General features: G+C 37.4%; 1 protein-coding gene across 1 annotated transcript in view; it reads right to left on the bottom strand.

Moving 5' to 3' along the window:
* The window catches only part of LOC103775488 (semaphorin-3E-like), a gene marked incomplete at its 5' end in the record, with an annotated part of 22602 nt that extends 336 nt beyond the window's left edge, over positions 1 to 22266 (bottom strand). The window contains 8 exon segments of the mRNA XM_008942947.1: positions 1 to 131; positions 2814 to 2953; positions 3675 to 3742; positions 9698 to 9864; positions 12941 to 12982; positions 14194 to 14285; positions 16954 to 17176; positions 22122 to 22266. The exon segment at positions 1 to 131 is cut by the window's left edge and continues 13 nt beyond it. Coding sequence (XP_008941195.1) covers positions 1 to 131; positions 2814 to 2953; positions 3675 to 3742; positions 9698 to 9864; positions 12941 to 12982; positions 14194 to 14285; positions 16954 to 17176; positions 22122 to 22266 — 1008 coding nt within the window.
* Between the last annotated feature and the right edge of the window lie 719 nt (positions 22267 to 22985).

Below are 22985 nucleotides of genomic sequence, written 5' to 3' on the forward strand. Positions count from 1 at the left end.
GTAATTTTCCTGATGGTATGAACAATGCTATGTTCTACTGTCTGACAAAAGTAGGTCCCTGCATCCAGCCTATGCAGCTTCAGAAATAAGAGGCCAAGGTCCATTTTGATTATTCTATCATCCGTCTTCACCTGAAAAACAAATTGATGTAGATATAGAGCACAGGCCTTTACTACTGCATTAGATCAGTGCAATTACTTCTCAACTGTATTTTCATGAATATAATATTAAATTTTGAAAGGAAGACTAGAGATCCACTATCCTTTAATTCACAGGTTTTGAGTAACAAAAATAGTTACTTGAAGTAAGGAAGAGATTGAGCTGTAAAAGGAAAGTGATTTGGAGAAACTGGCAAACAGGGAAGAACAGATAGTGGAGCACATAGTTTCCTGTTTTCTCAGCATGGGTTAGTCACTTTTGGCAAAATCACAGGGAAATAAGATTGAAACATAGAAATAAACTACTTGATGGGAAACAAATAAGCATTTGCCAGCTGATCTGCAATAAATGGTCCTTTAATTGTCTTATACAAATGTTTTTGAGGCAACTCTCATAGGTATTTGTATATCTAACTGTAAAACCAGCTCTGAGTTTGGTGTTTTGTGTCTGAGCTTGCCCTGCACATCCTCAGAGCTAGTTTATTAATTATGAGGCATTCACGGATGCTAGCAAGCAGGGAGCACTGAGGTGCCTAATCTAGCAAGCAGAAATGCCCAGGAGAATGGAAACCTTATCATTCTATTTAACAGTGAGCTGATGCATATTAAGCAGAAGTATTGGATGATGAACAGGTTGAGAGCAGCTCTGAAAAGAAGGACTTTGGGGATACTGGTGGAAAAGATTGGATGAGAGTCTGCCATGTCCACTTGCAGCCCAGAAAGCCAATAACATCCTGGCATGTGTAACAAGAAGTGTGGCCAGTAGGTTGAGGGAGGTGATTCTCCCCCTCTACTTTGCTCTTGTGAGACCTAATGTGGAGTACTGTGTCCAGCTCTGGAGTCCTCAATACAAGAAAAACATGGACCTGTTAGAGAGGGACTAGGAGAGGGCCACAAAAATGACCAGAGGGGTAGAACATTCCTCTTGTGAAGAAAGGCTGAGAGATGTGAGGGGTTTTTAGCCTGGAGAAGAGAAGGCTCCTGCAAGACATTGTTGTGGACTTTCGCTATACAAAGAGGGCTTATAAAAAAAGACAGAGAGAGGCTTTTTACCAGGACCTGTAGTGAAAGGACAAGGAGCAATGAATTAAAATTGAAAGATTAGATTGGACATAAAGAAGCAAGTTTTCACAATGAGGTTGGTGAGACATGGGCACAGGTTGCCCAGAAGTGGTAGATGCCCCATCCCTGGAAACATTCAAGGTCAAATTGGACAGGGTTCTGAGCAAAGTTGGTCGTGCCCAACGTGAGGGGGCTTGGACTAGATGATTTTTAAAGGTCCCTTCCAAACCAAACCATTCTGTGATTGTATGATTCTATTTCATTCTGCTTTTATTTGTCTTTTTTTAATGGTGACATAATTATTAATGAAAAGTGGAATAACGTTCAAGGGGAAACATTAAAACAAATTTATCTTAGTGGTGTAAAGACATACTGGAAGTTTAGTGTCTGTTCAAATTTACACTCCTGATGTTCAGTACCTGAGCAACTGCATCTAATGGGATGTGCATGTAGTGGGACATCCTCTCCACTTCACAATTCACTACCTTTTGTGAAAGACCTGATTAAAAGTTATGTTGTAAGAATGACTGTGGATAGATAAGGATCTTCCACCTGAATATATGAGGAAAAAAAAAAAATTTGCAAAGAGTTGGGATTTGGACAAAATTTCTAGGTGAACCTGCTCTGGCAGGGGTGTTGGACTAGATGATCTCCAGCGGTCCCTTCCAGCCCCTACCTTTCTGAGATTCTGTGTGATTCTGTGATTCAGGAAAAAAAAAAAAAAAAAGTGTCTGATGTGGGTGCAGAATTCATCTTGCTTAATTTTAGATATTTAAAGCAGAGTGTGACACCTTTCGTGGTTTTTGTAATCTGTGGTTTGCTAGTCATTTTTTACCTGAACAAATTTAGCATGAGGTAACACCATTGGCTATAACTGCAACACCATCTAGTCTGACTTCAAAGGCAGCCTACATTGACTAGCTCCCAAGTAGATCTCTCTATAATAAAGTCCACATTTGTTACCAAATGAGAACCACTCCAGAGATCTGCAGATGTCAGTAGCTAAGCTGGCATCTCACATTTGCAGCAGAGCCTAGCTACTACCCAGCAAGGCAACTGTCTCATCCTTTGGTCATCTGTGACCTTTCTCCCTTCCTCCTTCCACACACTAAGTGGGGATAGCTACACTAATGTGTATCAGAGAGGTACTGAGGAATAGATATAGCAACACTTATGAAGCACTTTCATAATAGCAAAATATATGTGAAAGAGAAAAACAATCCACCAACACCCATTTTCAGAAGATTCTGTAATGTCATGTGTGAGGCAGCAAGAATGAGTAGATGTTTAGCTAGACTAACACTGAGAGTAACATGTACATGTTCCACTTCTGCAATAACATACCAAGAGAAGTGTTATAGTGTCTTTTGTTTTGAAATCTTAAATCAAGTTTCACTACGTATCTAACATCTGTATTTGAGATGCCTAATGTAAATAGCAGATTAAATTCTTAGGTCTATTAATTAAACAGAACAGATGAACGTAATGATTCTTCATCACACCCATGTACACTTCAGCAAGTGATGACAGGCCTTTCAATATTCCTAACAGTAGGGTCTTTTTGTTAAAAAGCTAGCATGTGAGAATACTTACCTCCTCCTTCTTAGTTTCATGTGCTCGCTGGACAAACCAGATTACTTTTGCTTGTAAGGTCCGAGGGGTGCACTCCAGAAGGGTGCTGTTGTACTCTATTCCATAGACAAGTCGCTCCTCAGTCTTCTCTAGGACTTCACCTGGAAGGAAGAGAAGCCTTTTAAAAATATATGTCACTGCCAATACTTGTTAAACTACATATTCAGGGTATATTTACTTTTAAGTGTGAATTTTAATTAATATCCAACCAGATAGTGATTGAAAAGCAGCACCTGGCGAAAGTCTGAACTGCTAAGTGAATTTTCCCATCATTTTAAAACTCTCACAGGATACAAACAGGATAAATGGACACAATCATGCATGATTCAGCTAAGATTATACACAGAAAAACACAGTAATCTATCCTTTTTTATTTTTTTAGGACAAATCTTGATAATATTCATAAATATACATTTGTGTTCTGATATGTCATTGCCTATGTCTGCTATGAAGCTCCTTCAGTTCTAGCTCAGTATTTCATATTAATTTCAGGATGCAGCCCTGCTGCTTCTTATGCCTGGCCCATCTTTCCACTTGTGTTTCTGCTGGAAGCCCTTGAGAGCATTAGCCACATCCCTTGTCTGAATGACAAGGCTACAGGACTACCTGAATACCATGGGATGTACCTGACCTGCAAGCAAAACAAAGTCATTCTTAGATCTGGACAACATGGGCCCATCCCCATCACTCTTATAACTTATTATAGGAAAATGCCAGTTAAAAAACTCAAGTGAGATCATGGTCTGGCTGATACTCTTGGCAAAGTCTATAGACTCTGCTCCAGGCATTTGCTAGCAATTTGTAAACGTGTGAGTAGATTACCAATGAACTGCTGGCCAAAGCACTGCTGCGCTGCATTTCCATGTCGAACGTCTTGTCTGCGGAAACGTCTAGAGGGAAAAAATGGAGTTGTTTGAGATAATAAGTTTAGCTCACAGGTTGTTGAGTTTATACTAAAGTGACATTCATTAAAATTATAAGCTAAATCCCGATTCCTTAAAATTTAGCATTCTTGTGAGAAATACTCATTTATGCGTTGATATTTTCTCTCTACTCAACTTGTTGGGAATAACATCTGAAAAAAAGAAACACAATTGCCTGAGGAAGAGGCACAACTACGTGTCCAGTCTATAGATATCTACACTGGTGTTATAAATACTAAAACAATATCTTCTGAACCAACTGGGCAACTTTCAGTGCTAGGAAGAGTCAAAGGGACCTTTAGCCTGTCTTTGGGTTCTCTCTCTCTGGAAGCCAAGGAAATTTTCCATTTTTAGTTCAGAACAGTTTGCCATGTGTGTGAATGGCTGTCTTTTTATCCTTCACTTTCATGTTATTTTTTTCATTTGAGAATCTCAAAGTGCAGAGCAAATACTTTATTACATGTATGTAGCTGACAGTTGTTAACCTCATTTTTCTAAATAGGGAAACAGGCACTTTCATAGTTTGCCCATGTCTAGAAAATAAGCTAGTGGCAGAACCAAGGTCAGAACATGGCAGTCCTGGCTGCAGCCTGGAAATAATTCAATTAATTATGAGAGAATAATGGTTGTGAGTTTTGAGCTTTGGGTTTTTTATATGCATTTACAGAAAAACAATGGGAACTATAATTATACAGTGCATTCCCAGAAGAATTGTCTTTTATATGGCTTTTTTTTTTTTTTTTTTTTTATTAAGATTGCTTACTAAGGAAATGAAAGAGCCTATTGGAATGGCATTTCTTGCAAGATGTAGTATTTCCAGCAACCTGAAAATTAGTTATAAGGGTACCTTTCCTGTATTTGCATAAGGAGTAATTCTACACAATGTTACCAATGTCATACATAACAGATTAACAGAAATATGCAATGCAGCAAATATTACCCAGCAGGTAGGTGTACAGTATAAATCATATGTGGTAGAAACAAGCAAAGCCAAGCAATTTTGTTATTATTTGCATTTACTACTTAAATAATGTTTTCCTACAGCATTATGTGAACAAAAAAGGCAGAATTTTTTTTTTCAGCATAAATTGATTTTTTTTAAACTTATGTAGATTTGCACTATTTAAAGAACTTGTCCATGGATGTTACTTATTGCCATTCTAAACTGGCCGTTGACAGTGATTATTTTTGCAGTTCTGCCACCCATATGACTTTTGATCCACTGGTGCTAGTGGATCAAGGGGACAGCTTTAACCTTTACTGATATTCAGAGCAGAACCACTATTTTGTCACTGTCGTTTCAGGGAGATCTACAAATTCAGTGAGGACTGCACTGGACCTTGTAGGCAGAAGCACTAAAAATACATGCATATTATTCAACAAAAGCTGAGATTCTGAGATAGCAACAGGGCTTTACCATGCCCTGGGACTTGTCATTGTAATGTATAGATGCTGCAGCCACGCTTACTGTTAACTCTGCAAAGTGTCAATGGTGAATAATGATGCCCCAGCTTTGCATATCTGTGTGTATGGATTATTCAGGAGGACATTCTCCTTCACAAACATACATAAATACTATAGGCACTAGTCTTGAAGAAAAACCAAACAAGAAAACTGTGATGCTCTCAGGCCCAGCAGCCCTATCTAGCAGGAACAGGAGAGCTAGCAGGCACGTACTATTTACTCTTCAGTTCCTGAAGATCATCATAGAGCTAAAATAATCCTAGTCCTGTAAAACAAGATATTTCTTCACTTGTTACAACTATTCAGGAAGAAGTTGGTTTTTGGAAAATTTGTTTGATGAAATTCTACTGTTGTGTGAAGACTCCTGAAGATACGTTTACCAGTGCCTTCACTTGCTACTTTTTGAAGCAAAGGAAAAAATGGGAGGAGGTTATGGAAAGAGAGGGAGATGCCTGGAGATAAACTTACTGATATAAGCTTAGTATTTGTTATTTTTTTTTTTTAGTAATCATTTCAGAAGTCCATGAATAATAGAGCACCAGACAGTTTCTGGGCTAAACTGCTATAAGGAACGATTTTCAGTGACTAGCAAATGTACTGAATCTATGGATGTTCCTTTTGTAATCCATAACTTCATGACTTTAGATTTGAGTCTGTAACTCTGTGCTTTCAGGAGCTTTGTAAAAATGATCTGCAAGAAAGGAGTACACTCATCATCACCATCATCCTCATGTTTCTTTATTACTTCCCAGGGATTGATGAGGTAAAGTTAAAAAGTCTCATGGAGAAGAAGCATTGTTGTGGTTTGCAGAAGTAAATCAGTAGACTGAATTTGGATTTGCCAAACCAAATACCACAGCAGAGTGGGCCAGCAAGGCAAAGGCAGCCCCTTAACTTCCCCACCCTGCAACTGTCAGTGCAGCTCCTCTGTCTCCCTCCAGCCTGGGCATCGGATTGTGGGCAGGCAGCAAGGAGGGGCAGGAGGTCAAAAATAACTTTAGGGAAAAAAAAAAAAATCCTCAGTTAAGAGCTCCCTTGTTAACCAGAAGAGATGAGGATGTGCTTGTGTGCTTGCTGGCAGAGTGGATGATGGAGGAATAGGCCAGAGAGGGTGAGGAGGCATTAGGGTGACTGTTAGCTTTTTAAAATTAGCTGAGGAATCACAGGTTAGCACACCTACCAAAGCTGAAAGACATTTTAAGATTATTTCAATTTTTTTTTTTTTTTTCCCCACTCTTTCTTCAGCCTGGACAGTGAGCTAGCAGAGCAAAGAATCTCACTTGCAGAATTTAGCACTTGTTTATACAAAAACTGAACCTGCTTAAATCAGATTGCAGAAGTAATAGTGAGCTAAAGCATTTATTTAATTCCTGTACCCCTCCGCTTTCTCGAGCATACTTCATGGAAGTTGAATGCAATATAATTTCCATCTAGCAGCTAAAGTATTTGCAGTATGCAGGAGCCATACACCTGTAACTACTCTGACATTTTAGTGTGCTGCACTGCCAGAATAAAGATATGTGATCTGGGGCCTGGGTTTCATTTATTCTTTATTAAATCCTAAAATTAATTAGCTTTTCAGGGTATGCATTCACAAGGGATTATAATATAGTTTTCAAAATTCAAACACATCAGTATCAGCTGTCAAGCAGAACTTTTTCTGTATTTACGTTGCAGCTCTGTGTATATTCTGTCCATGCCTGAGTTTACAGTTTTTTCTATTTCATGTTTCTCTAAGCACTTGTCATATCTTGGAGGCATCAGTATCTAAAGCAGACAGTATTTGAATTGAAGTGAGTAGGATACATTGTACATCCCTGCTTTGGTTCAGCACTTCACCAGTAAGACTGGAATTAAAAAGAGAGCTGTTAGCAGTGCTCTTCATGCACTAACTGGGCTGCTCTTACAAGTCAAAAGCCTGCCTAAATGTACCATGTGAGGGGAACATTTGAATATGTAGTGATGGTATTAAAGCCAGCTCAAGTATGGTGTAATGTGAAGGCACTGCTCTGTAAGTTCTAATGAAGTGAGTGAAGGCTGTCAGGAATGCGGGAACAAGTTCTCTCCAGTGCTCCTTGTACACACTTTATTTCTATTCTCCTGTGCAACTTGAGCAGAAATCTAGAGCCCATCTGAGACAAGGCCAAATCAAGACACGTATGCTGTGGGACATAATGTTTATTGTACCTGGAGCCCAGAGCAACCAAGGCAGGGTCATTGTCTGCTCTGTGTCACTTGGTACCAGAAAACTCCATGTTGCCTGCTGAGAACTGCCTTTTCCAGCAGTGCTTTGTACCTGGTACCCAGTGGGAGGCAATTTGAAACTATTCCCTTACACATGTCCTGGGTAGTTCTCCCCAACTCTCCATGCAGCACACAGTTACTGTATGCTCATAACTTTAAACAGCTTTGAGCTTCAGCTGTGAGCTAAAGTGAACAAAGCGAATGCCATATGTCCCTCTCAACATTATTAGTTCTTGCTGGCTTTTCCCCAAACTCTTATATGTAAAGTTTTGCAGACTTCAAGAACATCAATTGAGTGCAAATCCCTTCTCCACTGCTCCAGTGCTTATCTTAAGAGGAGGGTGATAGCAGCAGTATTTTCTTCTCTTAGAGGCTGACCTGCTGAATGTTGGGAAGGTAAGGCACCGGACGGTGCCTGGAGTGCTGCCTGTATCACTCAGCTCTGGATAAATGCTTGTGTCAGGGGACTTAAGGGCTGTTATTCTGGATATTGTCTTAGGTGAGAAATATGCTAAAAATGTACAACACAGTTCGGGACTCAGTGAGTTTCTCTTATCTGTTCTTAGACAATAAGTAGCCTGCAGAACAACATAAATACTGATACAGTCCTAGAAGGCTGCTGGGAAATTTTTAACCCCCTTCTCCTCCTCAAGTGACTTTACATCATTAGATGAGTAACTCTTATGCTTTATAATTACAACAATCTAATTTCTACTTATATTGTAGGAAATTAATGTATCTGGCCCACTATACAGCTGCTCATCTTAACTGAGGTCCTGGAAATATCAGCAGAATCTTCTCATACTGAGCAGACAACCAGAGCCCACTTCCTCCCTTAGGTCTGCTTGCAAGAGGCATGAGAAGCCTATGGAAACCTGCTTGGAAAAGTGATGTAGATTTCTTACTTGGTTTAACCTGTGCCTCAGTCTAATAAGTCCAAGAGATTCTTAATTATGCTGAGTCATTGTCTATATTCTCATTTTTACATTTTAATGTGCCCTACTCAAAATGTCAGCTTACCCAGTGTTTTCTCTGTTTATTATCATTTAGAAAAATCCAGAGAAATGTCTGTTGTGCTGGACAAGGAAAAAAAAGAAAACCCAAAAAACTTCCTGTTTTTCCTTAAGAAACAGCTTTGGTTTTGAGTGAACCATCTCCACTGGTTTTCAAAATTGCCTCCAGAAGTTATTCAGTTCCTTCTAATTCTTGCAATCCATGTAGGTGTAATATATATAAAGATACATTTGCAGAAACAGTAATTGTAAAAAAGCCCCAGAAACAATGTGAATTATACTTCCACAAAGCTTTGCTGATGAAGGCTAGAAATTACTCTCTAGTGGCAAAACTGAATCAAAGTGTTGTGAAAAGGTCTGGATTAAAATATGCACATTCTAAATGTTCAATCAAGTACCTGTGCAGCTGAAGGACATGGTTAGGGACATGGTTTAGTGGTCATCTGACAGTGCTGGGTTAAAAGTTGGACTTGATGATAATAAAGGTCTCTTCAACCACAATTATTCTGATTCTGTGATTCTATCAATTGGAGAATCTGGGTTTGAGACGGAAGGGAAGGGAAGGGAAGGGAAGGGAAGGGAAGGGAAGGGAAGGGAAGGGGAGGGGAGGAGCGGAAATTATTGCATAAAAGAGTGAAGGCTAAGAGCCATGAATAAGTGAATGGTGGTAGCAGAAAAGTCTCTCCAAGGTAAGAAGTAAAGCACTCAAATTAGGTTCATGCTTTGAACTGGCATCTAGAGTAGCTTGTCTTTATAATTTCACTGGAGAAAGCCTAAGCCTAACCTTAGCTTTTGCAGATACACTGGTTTTGTTTTGGCTGGTGAAGGTATTTAAATTTTGTTGTACATGTTATTGCAGTGTGATATATTTGTAATATAATACTGCTAAAATAGATCTCTGAAGTTCTAAAGAATCTTTTCTCTGCACACCAGAAGATGTATAAGTAAATTGAGGTTTCTTTAAAACTCATCACAAATAATTACTAACCAACTCTGCTTCATTCACAAAAATGTTCCTGGTGTTGCCATGTATGCCATCCTGTTAATGTAATCCTTTGTAATCCCCTAAAGTTGCACTGAAACACTAGCAGTGAGCCCACCTTCGCACTGCTCAGTCGTTTTTATGACGGGGAGATATGTAGGACTTTGTTTTGATGTAGGAACTCTTCACGTAAGTATTTTGCAAAGAGGTGGTTCTCACCTCTTTGCTTGCATTCCTGTGGGGTAGTATCTGGAGCAGGAGATGCCATCCCAGGCGCAGTAGGGATCCCTGGCGAGGCAGCAGTCAGCACAGGCGGTGCCGTACATGTCACACTGGTGGAACTTCACTTGTGCTATGACTGACTCAGATCCAACGTAGAGTTGTTGCTGGAAAGAAAATACACCATGTATGATTAAATTCCCGGAACTTACACAAAACCTTCTGTTACCAACGGTGTTATTAAAAAATGTTAGCTTTATTGTTGCTTGTCAGCTGTGCATCCAGCCTGTGCCCTGAGGGAGGCAGAGTTACTCTGTAGGAAAATATCTGATTACAGACTAAACTCTCCTGCATGAGGACAAAGGAGCAGAAAGAAGGTAAAATGTACAAGTTTATTTAGGCATTTTCTTGCTTCTGAAGTTTCATCTCTATAAGCTTTGTGTTTGAATAAGCAAAGGTTTAAGATTCTTTTTCTTCCTCAAGGATAGTTTCCAGTTCCTACCATTTTACACTTATCTGTCACTAACTGATCTGCAAAAGAGGACTTGACATGAAAGACTTGAAGAAAAGAAGTTCATATTTGCAAAAGTTTTACCCAGTCTCAGACTTAAAATATGCATTATCAAGTAAATTTAACTCTTGATGTGGTTTCTTGCAGTATGGTCACACATGCACAGTAATACTATGATTTGTAGCACAAGAGATAGATTTTTTTTTCTTCTGGCACAGTGCAGTCCTTACAAATTGACTTGTCACAACCTACTTTTTTTTTTTTTTTTTTTTTTTTTTTTAGCGTTTGAAGGTTTTTTCTGGTATTAGTGCTAATACTGTTTGAATCTACTGAGTTCACATAAATGTCCTTTTCAAATCAAATGAAAGACAATCAGGCTGATTAATGTGTTGCTGACATAATAAATTCAGAAGGGAATAGCTTGAATTTAAAGGGATTTGGTAAAAAATCTTGTTGCTGGTGAATATAAATGGAGTGAACACAGAAGTATGCAGTGTGCACTGCAATAGGAACTACTTATGAACAGCTTGCTTCCATGGTTTCACCAGTTAGAAAAAGAGACTCCTAATGAACACTTAAACTGTGCTTATCCTTATGGCCAGACCTCATCCTGAATTTCCACTTTTTGATCAAGCTTTCAAAATCTGATATTTTAAAATTCTTAAAGCTGAAAAATACAGGCAGCTCATTTAGTTTACATCTCTATCTGTTTAGGTCACAAAAATTTTACTCTTAGAAATGCCAGAGAAAGAGACCAGGAGAGGCTGGTAACAGTGATTCTTGAAGACTATTTCAGTTGAGATAAACCAGATGATAGTAGCAGGAACCCAATCTGCCAACTGGAATAAAGATGAAACCTAGGATACTTGTCTCAGAGGAATCCTCTCTGCAAAGGTTGCAGTGTGATTGTCGCAGAAGCATGAACTACACTTTCAGTGAGACATGAGATGGGATTTTTCTCTTTTATCTTTTAGCAGGGGTAAAGCCTACTCTAAGTCTTGGTTCATCAGAGGAGGGCAAAAAGCATCCGATATCTAGCCAGCTGAACATCAAAGAAGAACATTCCTTCCCAGCCTTTGCAGATAAGTAGCTCAGCTCTGAAACACAATATTTTATTGTACCACTGACTTAGTGAAGACTGGTTAGTGTTTTAAAGATACTGAGACAAAGCTAGCAAGGATGTCTCCACAAGCTCACAAACTGCAGCATCAAAGGAGACCAGTCAAAATGGTCAAGAAGAGAAGCTATGTAACTTTTTTCACATAAACTCAACTAAGTTATACTTCTGCCTTCAGGTCTCACTTAAAAGACAAAATGTCCCAGTGCCAACCCTGTCCCTAACATTTATTCCAACATTTGATTGTCCTCAATACTAGAAAACTGCATTGTGTTTCAAGATTAGCTTTAACTACACTCAACAAGATGAACTTGGCTTTTTAATCTTGATACTGCTTTGCCATCAATGTACAAGAACACCTATAGAAATACAGTAGGAAGTCACTTTATTGGGTAAGATTTTATTTCTGGCTATCCTGTTCTTAGCCTTTTCTCTCATATTTTGAAAAAGTTAAACAACTTTTACTTCTCACAAGAAGGTCTGTACTTCAACTTCTGGATTGCTTTGGCAGCTTTTTTACAATTCTTTCCAGTTTTCCAGATACTTCTGGAATTAGTAGAGTTAGCAGCCCACTTGGGAGCTGCATGTGATGAAGGGAGGTTACTCTTTTTATACAGTATCTTCTTTTCACTCTTCCAACACAGTCCATTTACCATGACGTTTTGCTGAGAGCTAAAGGTAATGCAAATACATTAAATGACACTGAAGTCTTTCTTCAAATAATCACTTAGGTGCAGTGCTAGACAGTCCAGACCTGTTTTCACAGTCCTTGTGAAAAATATAGATTGATCCAGAAAAGAATTCAGAATAGTTACACCTAAGATCCTCCTCTGAATCACCATCAGAGGAGTTTTTCTTTTTACATTACCTACAGAATGAATGCAAGTTGCATGGACACCAAGACTAAAATGATCTTTTAGGGCATAGACACATCTCCTATTAGTGCACTTTTCATTCTTTGTTCCTTGTCTTTTACTGTGTTCATGTGCATCTATCTTACACTGTATGTCTAAGATCTATTAAGATATACATTTCCTGGGATATTTATAATGGCTTCATCCTAAGAAGATAATATGGTGACATGGTAGGGCTATCTATGATATGGTACAGATGAGAATCTACCTACAAGAGTAATAAACTGGGTGTTTATCTTAGCAGAAACCAGCAGAAACTCGAAAGGGAGTTGAATCCAAACAGCCTTGCCTTTCATAGGCAACTGAATATATAGAAGAGCCAGCAAGGCTCTTTTTTTGTCAGAGATATCTCCATGGGAATGAAGTCTGTCTGCATTTATCAGTGGGGAACTTTCTGTGAGTGCCATATCCACTAAACTAATCCCTACTGTGATTACTATGCCAGTAACTCACGAAACAGGTTGGGTTTTACTTGCCTTGATATGAATGATAGTGTGAACTAAGGAGATTTAACATTACCATTGAAAAACGTAAATGCTTCATAAAGGAACAGAACATATAACCATAAGTTTATAGTACAGAAGGATTACACGTATCGGACCAGATCTCATTAGAGATGGTGTACATCTCTCTCTCTCCAGTTTATAGCTTCATTACATTTGAGTCACAGTCTTCGAATTTCAAATTTGTCAAATCCTTACCCTTTTTGAAGAGATTTCCATAGAAATAATAGGAACTGGCACCTAGAAAATAGGAAATATTTTCCTTGCTTAGAAAAAAAGAATATCTTTTTGCTGTGACAATAATTTAGACAAAAACAGCATTGATGATTACTCATTATATTCAGCTTTGCTAGATGCTTCAACTTTCAAGTTCTGATGCTACAGAAAGATGTGAGGAAATTGTGATTTCATTTTAAGACTATTACTTAACAGGAGTTTATTTAAAAACAATGAGCCAACACTTAATTCAGGATTATCAGAGTCACAGGAACACTACAATTTCCCTGTCAAACAGGACATTAGCTCTTGCTACCACTGAATCTCTTTTGTCCTACTTAAGAATGATAAGTGGAGTATACTTTATAACAAAACATTCATTGAAGATAAGATAAAAATAGCAGGAATTCCTTCTTTTACCATTGTTCTCTCTGCCCTCTGCTCAGATTTCCTGGACCATTGACAAATCATAGCCCCTAATAGGTCTATGGAAAACCAGCTTTATCAGGAGGGGCAACTTCTGTAATTCTCCCCTCAAGCAACAAGTCAATTACTACACTGCCTAATTGCAGGTACCAAACTTAAGCATCTAAGTTTAGATGTTATATTTTCCCTCTGCCTGCAAATAGGCTAGCCTCTTACTTTATGTGGCTAACATGACATGATATGAATACTCACTAAGAGAATTTCAGTGTATTAGCTTTTCCACATAGCTAATACTGAGCTTTAGCTATGGGTTATTCTTAAAAGGAATGGAGTTCTGCTTCATCAGCATTTAGGTTTGCCCACTGTAAAGACAGATTTACTTAGTCACTCACTATTTCTGAGACTTGTTTTTTTTTTTTTTTTTTTTTTAATGTGGGCCTCATTTAATTGTCCAAGGTTTTAGTAGGCACATTTTTGAGCATGCAGTTATACTCTTTTAAATACTTAATTGGAAAGGAGGGAAAATTACATAAAATACAATAAGTTTCTAACTAAAAGTCATGCTACAACCTCCAAGAATGTAAATAGAAAAACAATAATCCTGCAATGCGCTCAAGTACTTGCACTATAAACCCTCCTCAAAAAAAAAAAAAAAAAGAGAAAGATTTTCTGTGATAAAATAACTAGATTAATAGAAAATTTATTGCAGATAACTATTATATGTTTGACTATGCTCAGATTTTTTAGATGGTTTAATTCTGAAAAAAATTTAATACTTGTATATATGCTTCATATACCACACAGTTCACCTTGAATACTTGCAACTCTTCAAGAATCACTTCTTCCATTGATTCTGTCTCTTGATTGTAAATTGTGATAACTTTCAGCACAATTCCATTATCTGGGAACAAATTTAAAAAGGAAAAAATTAAACAAAAGTAAAGGTTATAATTGGTGGAAACATTATATGGTCTTCAAATACATTAAACAACTTCTTCAAACTGGTAACGGATAGAAATATATAAATTCATACAAGTAGTTGTGTATTGTTGTTATTCTTACTCTTAGAAAATAAATGCATATGACAATTTGTCTCTGGCAAATAAGAGTCAGCTGAGACAACCCTGAGCTATATGATTAATTGACTTGCATTTTTCAAACTCTGGGTCATAACCCTTTTGTGAGCTGAAAAAAGGTCAAAGAAGGTGAACATATTTCAGAAAAAGAAATAAAAATAGACATAATCTGAGTCCATCAAGGGTAGCGAGTCTAAAATAGCTTTAATTATAGGACCCGAGTGTTTGTACTAGTTAGGAAACTACTAACTAGACTTCGTTGTTGGCAGCAGCTCTGTTCTTCCAGGCAAGAGTACAAAATACTTCAGGGGTTCATTGTCCACAGTTCTCACCCTCCTCTAGAGAAACACTGAGCTCCTCATGAGCTAAAGGTGTTAATCAAACAAAGAAGAACCAAAAAAAAAAAAAAAAAAAGACTAAGGAACACTGGAGTTTAGATTTATTGTCATCCCTGTCACTACAACTCTTGAACTCTTGCAGGAAATTAAAACACATGAATAGCATCTGGTCTTCACCATTTCAACATTGTCTTGCTGACTATTATTAGAATAGTCTTGTTTTCCTTAATCTGAAAATCTGTCATCAGCAATGGCAAATATCACTTCCTTTCTTCTGTTACTTTCAGTCACCTTTGATTTACAGGGGAAATATTAAGCAGACAAGCACTGGGAAAAATGTTCAGCAAAGATCAAAGGAGCACACATAAAGAGGACCCATTAAACTGGGGTCATACAGCACTTCTCAAAGAGAATATGTAATCAAAGGCATCCATTTTGTGATGGAACAGTAAAAAGAAATTGCATTCTGAGCTCTGATTTTCATAAGTCATTCCTTCTTCAAATTCTGCTGACAGATATGTGAAAGTTAGCCCTGAACTTCATACTTTGCTTTTGATGAACCTTTCTAACCTGTACTGCTACCCTAAGGAAACTTCTGCTTGGCTGTAAGATCCCGGTTACTTATTTTGCACAGCAGGTGTTGGACTCAGATAAAAAGGATTAACCCTTTCTAATATTATATTGTAATGAGAAGTAGTGAGTGTTTTGAGCTTTGTCAGAGCAGAGTTTGCAGGGTTTGTTTTAGAGTTTCTAAAGCCAGAATTCCTATGCTGGAGTTTCTTGTCTCCTGAGATTAGAGATCTCAAGAAGGCCAAGCAGCTGTTGGGTGCCAGCCCAGCCCAGCTCTAAAGCACACGCTTAAATTCCCTTGGATTCAACTTTGCTGAACAGAGGGCTTGTATACAAGAGTATTTGATACAATACCCCAATCACAAATGAAAATGGAAAATATGAAAAATCTAGACACCATTATAAAATTTGCTGTACAGAAATAAGTGATACCTGGCACAATGTTTTATAGACTAAGCCAATACTGAGACCATACTGAGGCCGTTTTAAAGCTTAGAAAACACTAATACAAATAAGCCTTTTCTCTTCTACAAATATGCCTCTTTTGAACATTCTCCACACTGAAATGTGCTTATCAGAGGAATTCTGTTAGTAAAAAATAATTCCCTGTAACTGCTTCCTTAGACAAAATGGTCAAAATTATTTGTGACACCACTCCTGTTGTTCTTGATAAAATATGAATGTATGAATCCTTGGATTTTTTTCCCAGACAGATTAGATGTGACCAAAGTGTTGTCTAGTTCCAGGCTTGTCTCCTGTTTTCTTAAATTTTCTTATTTTTTTTAATACTATTAGAAAATGTTGGGCTTTTTTATTTTTTTGTCTGGTTGCTTAGAGTTAGGGTAGATCTATGATATATTTCACCTTAATCATACTTGCTTAGTAGATGTTTACAAATCCTCTTTAAACATGCTCTCTATATCTTATGAAAATAACACAAAAGAAAGACAAGATAATTTAGCAGAAAACTTCCAACAGTTTTTAAGAAACTTAGATATTTCCTTCCTCCTTCCTTGAACTGTGTTGCAAACCAAATCTGGAAGCTGACACTTTCTTTCTAATGGTATCAGCTAGACTTGTGGTCTTCAGAATTGGGGAAAATAAGACTTGGAATAAAGCCACTTGAACCTAAACTGATATTTTTTGAAAATCATGTCACTTTTTTTTCCTCTCAGGTCTCTAAATCTCAACTCAGAACTATGCTCAGATATGTGATTGTGTTCTGAAGTTTTAAAACTAAGGCCAGTTGGTCAGGAAATTAATGTAATAGTTAAAAAAAAAAAAAAGTAAGAAGAAAGCCTATACTTAAATTTCTCTTTCTAGTCTTTAAATGTTTCCTCACCATTATTTTTAATATTTTTTTCTATATTATTTTTTCTATATTATTTTCTTCAGTGAACTACATGTTTTGAATGACTAACCTTTTCTGTAAGGTGAAGACTGGCACTGTCATGCAAAGAATGACTGTTAAAAAGAAATGATGTATCGATTTATTGTTTTTTGACTATACACAATTTCTTTCATCCTAGATGTAGAAAAAAAAACCCAATTGAATCAATTGTCTTCCTTGCTTTCTTTTATTTACCTGTGCCAATGAACAAGACATCATACTGTCCATCTTCAGCTTCCACTCTGTCCACTGCTATTTGTTTAAGATTGTATTTTCCATCTGTTTTAACTAGTATTGGTCTCTTATGAACAGGCTTGATGGGCTGATACATCAGTGGATGACTCCTGGCAAAATGGACAGCTTCATCGGGGTAGTCTTTGGTGGTAGTGTACAGACCGCCATTCACCTTACTGGCACACTGCAAAAACATAAACCAGAGATTATCCTGAAGGTTTGCCAAAGAAATTGTCATAGAGAGGTCCTATTGTCAGCGGGAGTGATAAGTCTACAGAAAACATGGCATTAGAAAAGGCACAGTAGGAATTGGGTGAACTCTATGCTTTATGCATGTGTGGATTATTAACTGCAAGGAACCAAGAAAGGGACTGGTGAAGAGAACCTTGGCATTGTCATGTTTAGGCAGAGGGAGGTCCTTCTCTGGCATACTAAGACCAGAATAAATAGTGACACTTTCAGATTTTGACAAAAGACATAGTACTAACAGATTCCCTGAATTCATACTGAAGATGCAATGAAATAATGAAAATGGCCATTGATAGGAGAAAGGGGCTTCCTATCTCAGTGGATATATAGCCATGTAAAGTCAGAAGAATACTAATGTTTGAAATATTACTTTTGATTGCAAAAAGTATTGCCATAAGAGATTTAGCACACTTAAAAATTATGCCAGCAGCATCAGTAATTCTTGATCTCAGGCATTCTAACAGTATTACATTAGATTCTAATTCCTCACTCACAATGACAGCATTATATATCACAGTGTAGCTTGAAATACCAATGTTTGTACTGATAAAGCTACTGTTTTGAAAAGCAAATAGAGTTTATGTCAATGATTGATTAAAAGAGGTTTACTCCTTCGTTCAAATGTGCAATTAGGGATAACTTAATGCGTTAAATGGAGAAGTTAATTTTAGGATGCTTTGTGAAGGATATAGTGTTCCCTAACTGAGCACAGATTCTACATTTCCAGTTTGCTTCATGATGTCTAATTGAAACCATTTATGATCAAACTAGAAACATCTCAGTAACCGTTTACTTTCTCCAAATATTCGTAAGATAGTGTGGTTTTAAGAAGCATTTCAAGCAAAGCCACAGTAGCAGGCTTTCTCTATTTAAATTGGATTTTTCAATCAATAAAATGAAATAAAATACTCTTTATGTTTACTGGAAACAGTAATTTTAAACTTGTGGTCAACTATAATTGACAATAACAAACTCCCGCACTTGTCAAGTGGGGCAATGTTTATTTCCACTTTTTGGGCTTAGCTACAGGGAAGTATTTGTTCAGTGTTGACTTTAAAGTAATTGCCTAATCAACCCAGTGCTGGAATTTCCCTGGCTGTTTCCAATAAAGAGACAGACCCTGAGAATGAAGACAAGCTAAGCCTCTGCTTTCCATGCACTGCACAGTGTATCAAGTGAATACACATTGGCAGGTTCCCTTTGCAAAGTTCTAGCCCTGGAGAGATTTAATAAAAATAATCCTTCACAGGCTTTCATTTTTAATGAAAAAAAAAAATCAAGTAGTCTGGAAAGGAAACAGTAGATGCAGCCATCTCTGAAGTCTATCTCAACACCATTTTTGGGGTAGCTATGTCATTCCCAGAAACATCACGGTCTAAACGCACTAAGAGTCTGCAAAACAAGAGCATAAATTATGGCAGAAGACCTCAAGGAGACTTCAGAGAGCAGAGGATTGCAGAGTCTGTTAGAATCTGTGGGACACTTAACTCTGGCTTTCTGTTTACTTAGCTTTAAGCTCTATTCTCCTTCCTTATAGACTCATCTTTACCCATTCAATAGCTAAGATCAAAGAGTGCTGACTCTCAGAGACACCCGACAGTAGGCTATTTTTGGCCTCTTGTCACTGTCACTCCTGTAATGGGAAAGGTTATGAGATTCAGTTTACCAATGTGTTGACCTTTTCTTTGGAGTGTGAAACCTAACACTGTGGCTACGGCCTGAAACATGCTTTCTCTTCATGCTACTGGAAAAGCGTTGAAAAGAACTCTGAACTGTGCTTTAAATGAGCAGCCAAAACCGAATCAATTAATCCTCTCTTAGCTGGCAGAGCCAGCTACTTCAGCCTCTGATGTGCTCTGCAACTTATAGAGAAAAACATGGTTAAATTGGTTAAGACGCGGGAAAGACCTTGTTTTTCAGCTTGGTTCATGACATTGGGAAAATTACTCGTGTTCTTTTTTATCTATTTCAGCCCCTAATCTTTGCCTGTTGGGGAGGCTACAATCCAGTCTGACCCAAACGTGGCCATTCCGAGCCAAGAGAGAAGCCTCAACAGCTAGTGGCACTCAGGGCAACCTTTCTATAAATCATTGTCAGCCTTGCTGAAGTGCTCATTCAGTGTGCTCTCCTTCTTGCAAAAACCCACCTTTTAATCTTTAGCACTAGATAACATAGTAGCTTTTATTTTATTTAGGAGATATCACCATAATGACTGTAGTCATTAATGCTGAGTTCATGCTTGTGTTTAATGCTAGTCCAAATAAAATATGTGAAGTGCTACTGTCTTGAAACTGAAAAAAAAACTTTGAATAAAAAACTTTAAAAACCCCCGTGAATACCACATAAAAAACTTGGATCATGATCATATAATCTTTGTAAAATAGACGGCAATTTTGCAATCCATGCATGGTGCTGTCTCATTATTTGGTAAAACTGCGTAGCCTGTAAATTTTCTATACAAAATATAGAATAGGAAAGCAATAGTTCCTTTGAATGCAATCATTTTGTTCAAAATGTGATAATTTCCTTATAATTTTTTTTTTGTCCTGACTCAATGCTAGTGACTTTGATCTACATCAAACAAACAAAAAAATATTTGGTATTGATGTCAGCACTGCTACAGTGGTGGCTCATTGGCCAGGATGGTCAAATCATATTCATAATGTTTAAATCCTAGATAACCTCTTTTTTACAGCATCCAGTTCTGCATTTTGACTTATGACTCTAACCCCAAGAGAAGCAGAGGAAAACATTAATTTAAAATGAGAGAGGACATGCATTAGAAATCAAACTACAGGGAGAAGGGCTCTGCTGGCATGTTCTAGATAAGCTAATAGGCTTTTTCATCTCTCATTCCTGTGATTCAGTGATAAATGAATAGTAGGCAATGTTTATTTCTGCAAATGATTGCTTTTAGTCTAAAAGAGTATATTGATTCAGTTAGCAAAGGAAAAACAACACTGAAAGTAGTGCTCCAGCAACTGTTTACTCCAGTGTTAAGCTCAAGAGAGCAAGCCTCAGCCTGTGGAAAGATAAAGAGGTGAAGTATGAAAATGGGGGTGGTGGGGTATGGTGTGTGTGCTAGTCAAACAGTTATTAGAAATGTCTTTGCATTTCAAGAGCCAGAAACCTGCACAAAGCTGACATGATAAGGGGCAGACTTTCAGTGAGTGTAAACAGAAACAACTTTTGCAACACATGCCAATTGCCATGGGTAGGTAAGTAGTTGTAGTCTCTAAAGGTATGGGGTAAAGAAGAAATTCTGGATACGATGTTTCTCTGGGCTAGCCTGGCATTTCCTTCTCATGGGGCTTCTCTTGACTTGCATCAGGAAGAAGGTGAGGGAAGTCCTGGCTGTGCCCCTGCTGTGAGATGCTGATAAGCCCCTGCAATGCAAAGGGCACCCCCAAGCCACACTGAGAGGCAGTGAATGTGGGACCACTCTCCTCACTCCCCAAGACAGGATGTGAGAGTCCCAGGCTAAGGTACTGCAGGGACAGAAACTTCAGAAACACCTAAAGGGTGAAATGGGAAAAAGGTTTGAGATTAAGATAACTTGTGACTTGTGATGCCTTTGAGAAATCAACATAAAAACTAGGAATTCCTTGTAGATATTAATTACCTATCTCTAAGTTATGAGTTTGTGGTTTCCTCCAGAATTTCCGTTTACAAAATGAAAAATCTGAGTGCCAGGCAGTAACAACTCCCTTTATGACAGTATCTGCAGAGCATGCAGCAATAGTTGCCGGATTAATTACACTTTCAAAATATGTCATGTTTCTTTTCTTCACTTCATGTTCATTGAAAAAAAAAAGGGTAGGTTTGTGAAGAAATTTGTGTGATAATTAGTCAAAATCATGAGTGATTTTGCTGAGTTTGGTTCTTTGCAATGTTTTAATATTTCTAGATTTTTGGTGAAGGGTACAGAACAAGAATATTAAACTCAGGAACCTCATTTGAGGGTAACAAAATCTCAATCTGTGATGTCTGAAAACAAACCAATGAATTGTGAGGATGGCAGACCATTACTTCTAGAAATACCCAATCTTGAGAGAAGCACCTTAGTGAGAGGATTTACTTCTTACCTCCAAATGTGTTTATTCTGATTGGTTATTTTGATTAAAAACTGTCCAATTTATAACCTGTGCGCTGATCTAAATTAGAGATAGATTGGAATTTGGTCCTTTTTAAAAAAGGGAAGAAAAAGGAACAGAATCACCTGACCTTGAAATAGTGGATTTTTTTTTCTTCCTTTAACACTTGTTAAATGCCCTGGTTTCAGCAGGCAGTAGAAGAAAAGTGAATTGCCTTGTGTAAGCCTGTTTTTTCCAGTGGGAATAATATTTACATTGAAAAATATTACATGTATCTTAAATATATATATTTTTTAAAATATAAATACATGTTTCTAGTTTATCTTGGCTTTATTTTCTCAAGTTAAGCCAGTAGGGACAATCTGCTCTCCAGAAAGTTCCATTACACCTTATGGTTCATGCAATGCTTTTACATAAATCTGATTTTTCATTTCTTTCTTTGGCAATTAGATTAAAATTATCAAGGCTCAGAAGCAAAAAATCTATTAGTCACTAACTTTGGGACCTTAGGACTTTAAAACAAGGCTGCTAAATTCAAGTCCCAACAGGATTTAGAAAAAACTGATAAACTTAATTCCACTGTTTTCCTTTGGGAAATGTCTGGTTACTTGACTAAACTTACTGCTCAGCTATTCCACAGTTTTCCAGAAATGCTAGAATATGTATATATTCAAATAAATATATCCTGGACTGTGAAGTTGGGAAGAGTTGTACATTAGCAGCAGTCTGCTTTTTCACCCTGAATTAATTTACATAGCAAAGCAGTGGAAAATAGATTGTACTTACTGAACCAGGTCTAGGGTAAGGTACTTTTCCTTCATACAGAGCCCAGTGGTATTCAGGTCCTTCTTTATGAGCATATGGTCCATTGAAAGCTGCTCGGACACTTGCCATGTGGTAAACACACACAGCATACCCTCTAAATATATTGCTGTGAAGTAAAATCCAAAGACATTATTAAAGCAATATGTCACATTTTGTACACATAATACTGGCATTACTGTGTAATTAAAAATAAGTCACATTTCACTAGTATTCAGGAAGTAAAAATTAGTTGTTTCCTCTATGTGTTTCTAATAACTGCTGTGTCTAATGTTGTTTACAAAGTCTTTTATTTATTTAAATTGTTATCCCCAGATTTGAAGTTGATGAACACAGGCTCTAAATTATTTGTTTATAAACATGAAGGAAGTGCAGTGAAGTGAGCTCTGGACTTACATGTCTTTGATCAGTGATTTAAACGGTTAACCATATTTCTTCTCTATGATTTTTTCCTGTTGTTGCTTTGGAAGAAGGGAATCATTCAATGTTGAATGAAACGAACAGGAGTCTGTTTATATTGAGTGGGAATGTTGGTTCATGTTATTAGTAAGATCACCAAGATTGCTCTATGTAGATTAATCCACGTAAAAGCATCTTTTTTACTTTTAAATTTTATCTGTTTAGTTCCAGAGAAGCGAGTAAATATTTTTTTTAGAAAGAACATCACTGCTCTCTACAAAGACAGTATCTCTGAAGAGTCCAAAAGATGATCCAAACAATTTTACTTAGGTGTCCACCTTTCTCTGCTGGAATAGGGAACCAATAGCAAATGCTAGGTGCCTATATTCTTGGAGGACAAGATCTGAAATGGTCTCAAGTGACCTGGAG

Source organism: Merops nubicus, unplaced genomic scaffold (assembly GCF_000691845.1).
Source record: "Merops nubicus isolate BGI_N331 unplaced genomic scaffold, ASM69184v1 scaffold7166, whole genome shotgun sequence".
In the NCBI taxonomy this organism is placed as follows: Eukaryota; Metazoa; Chordata; class Aves; order Coraciiformes; family Meropidae; genus Merops; species Merops nubicus.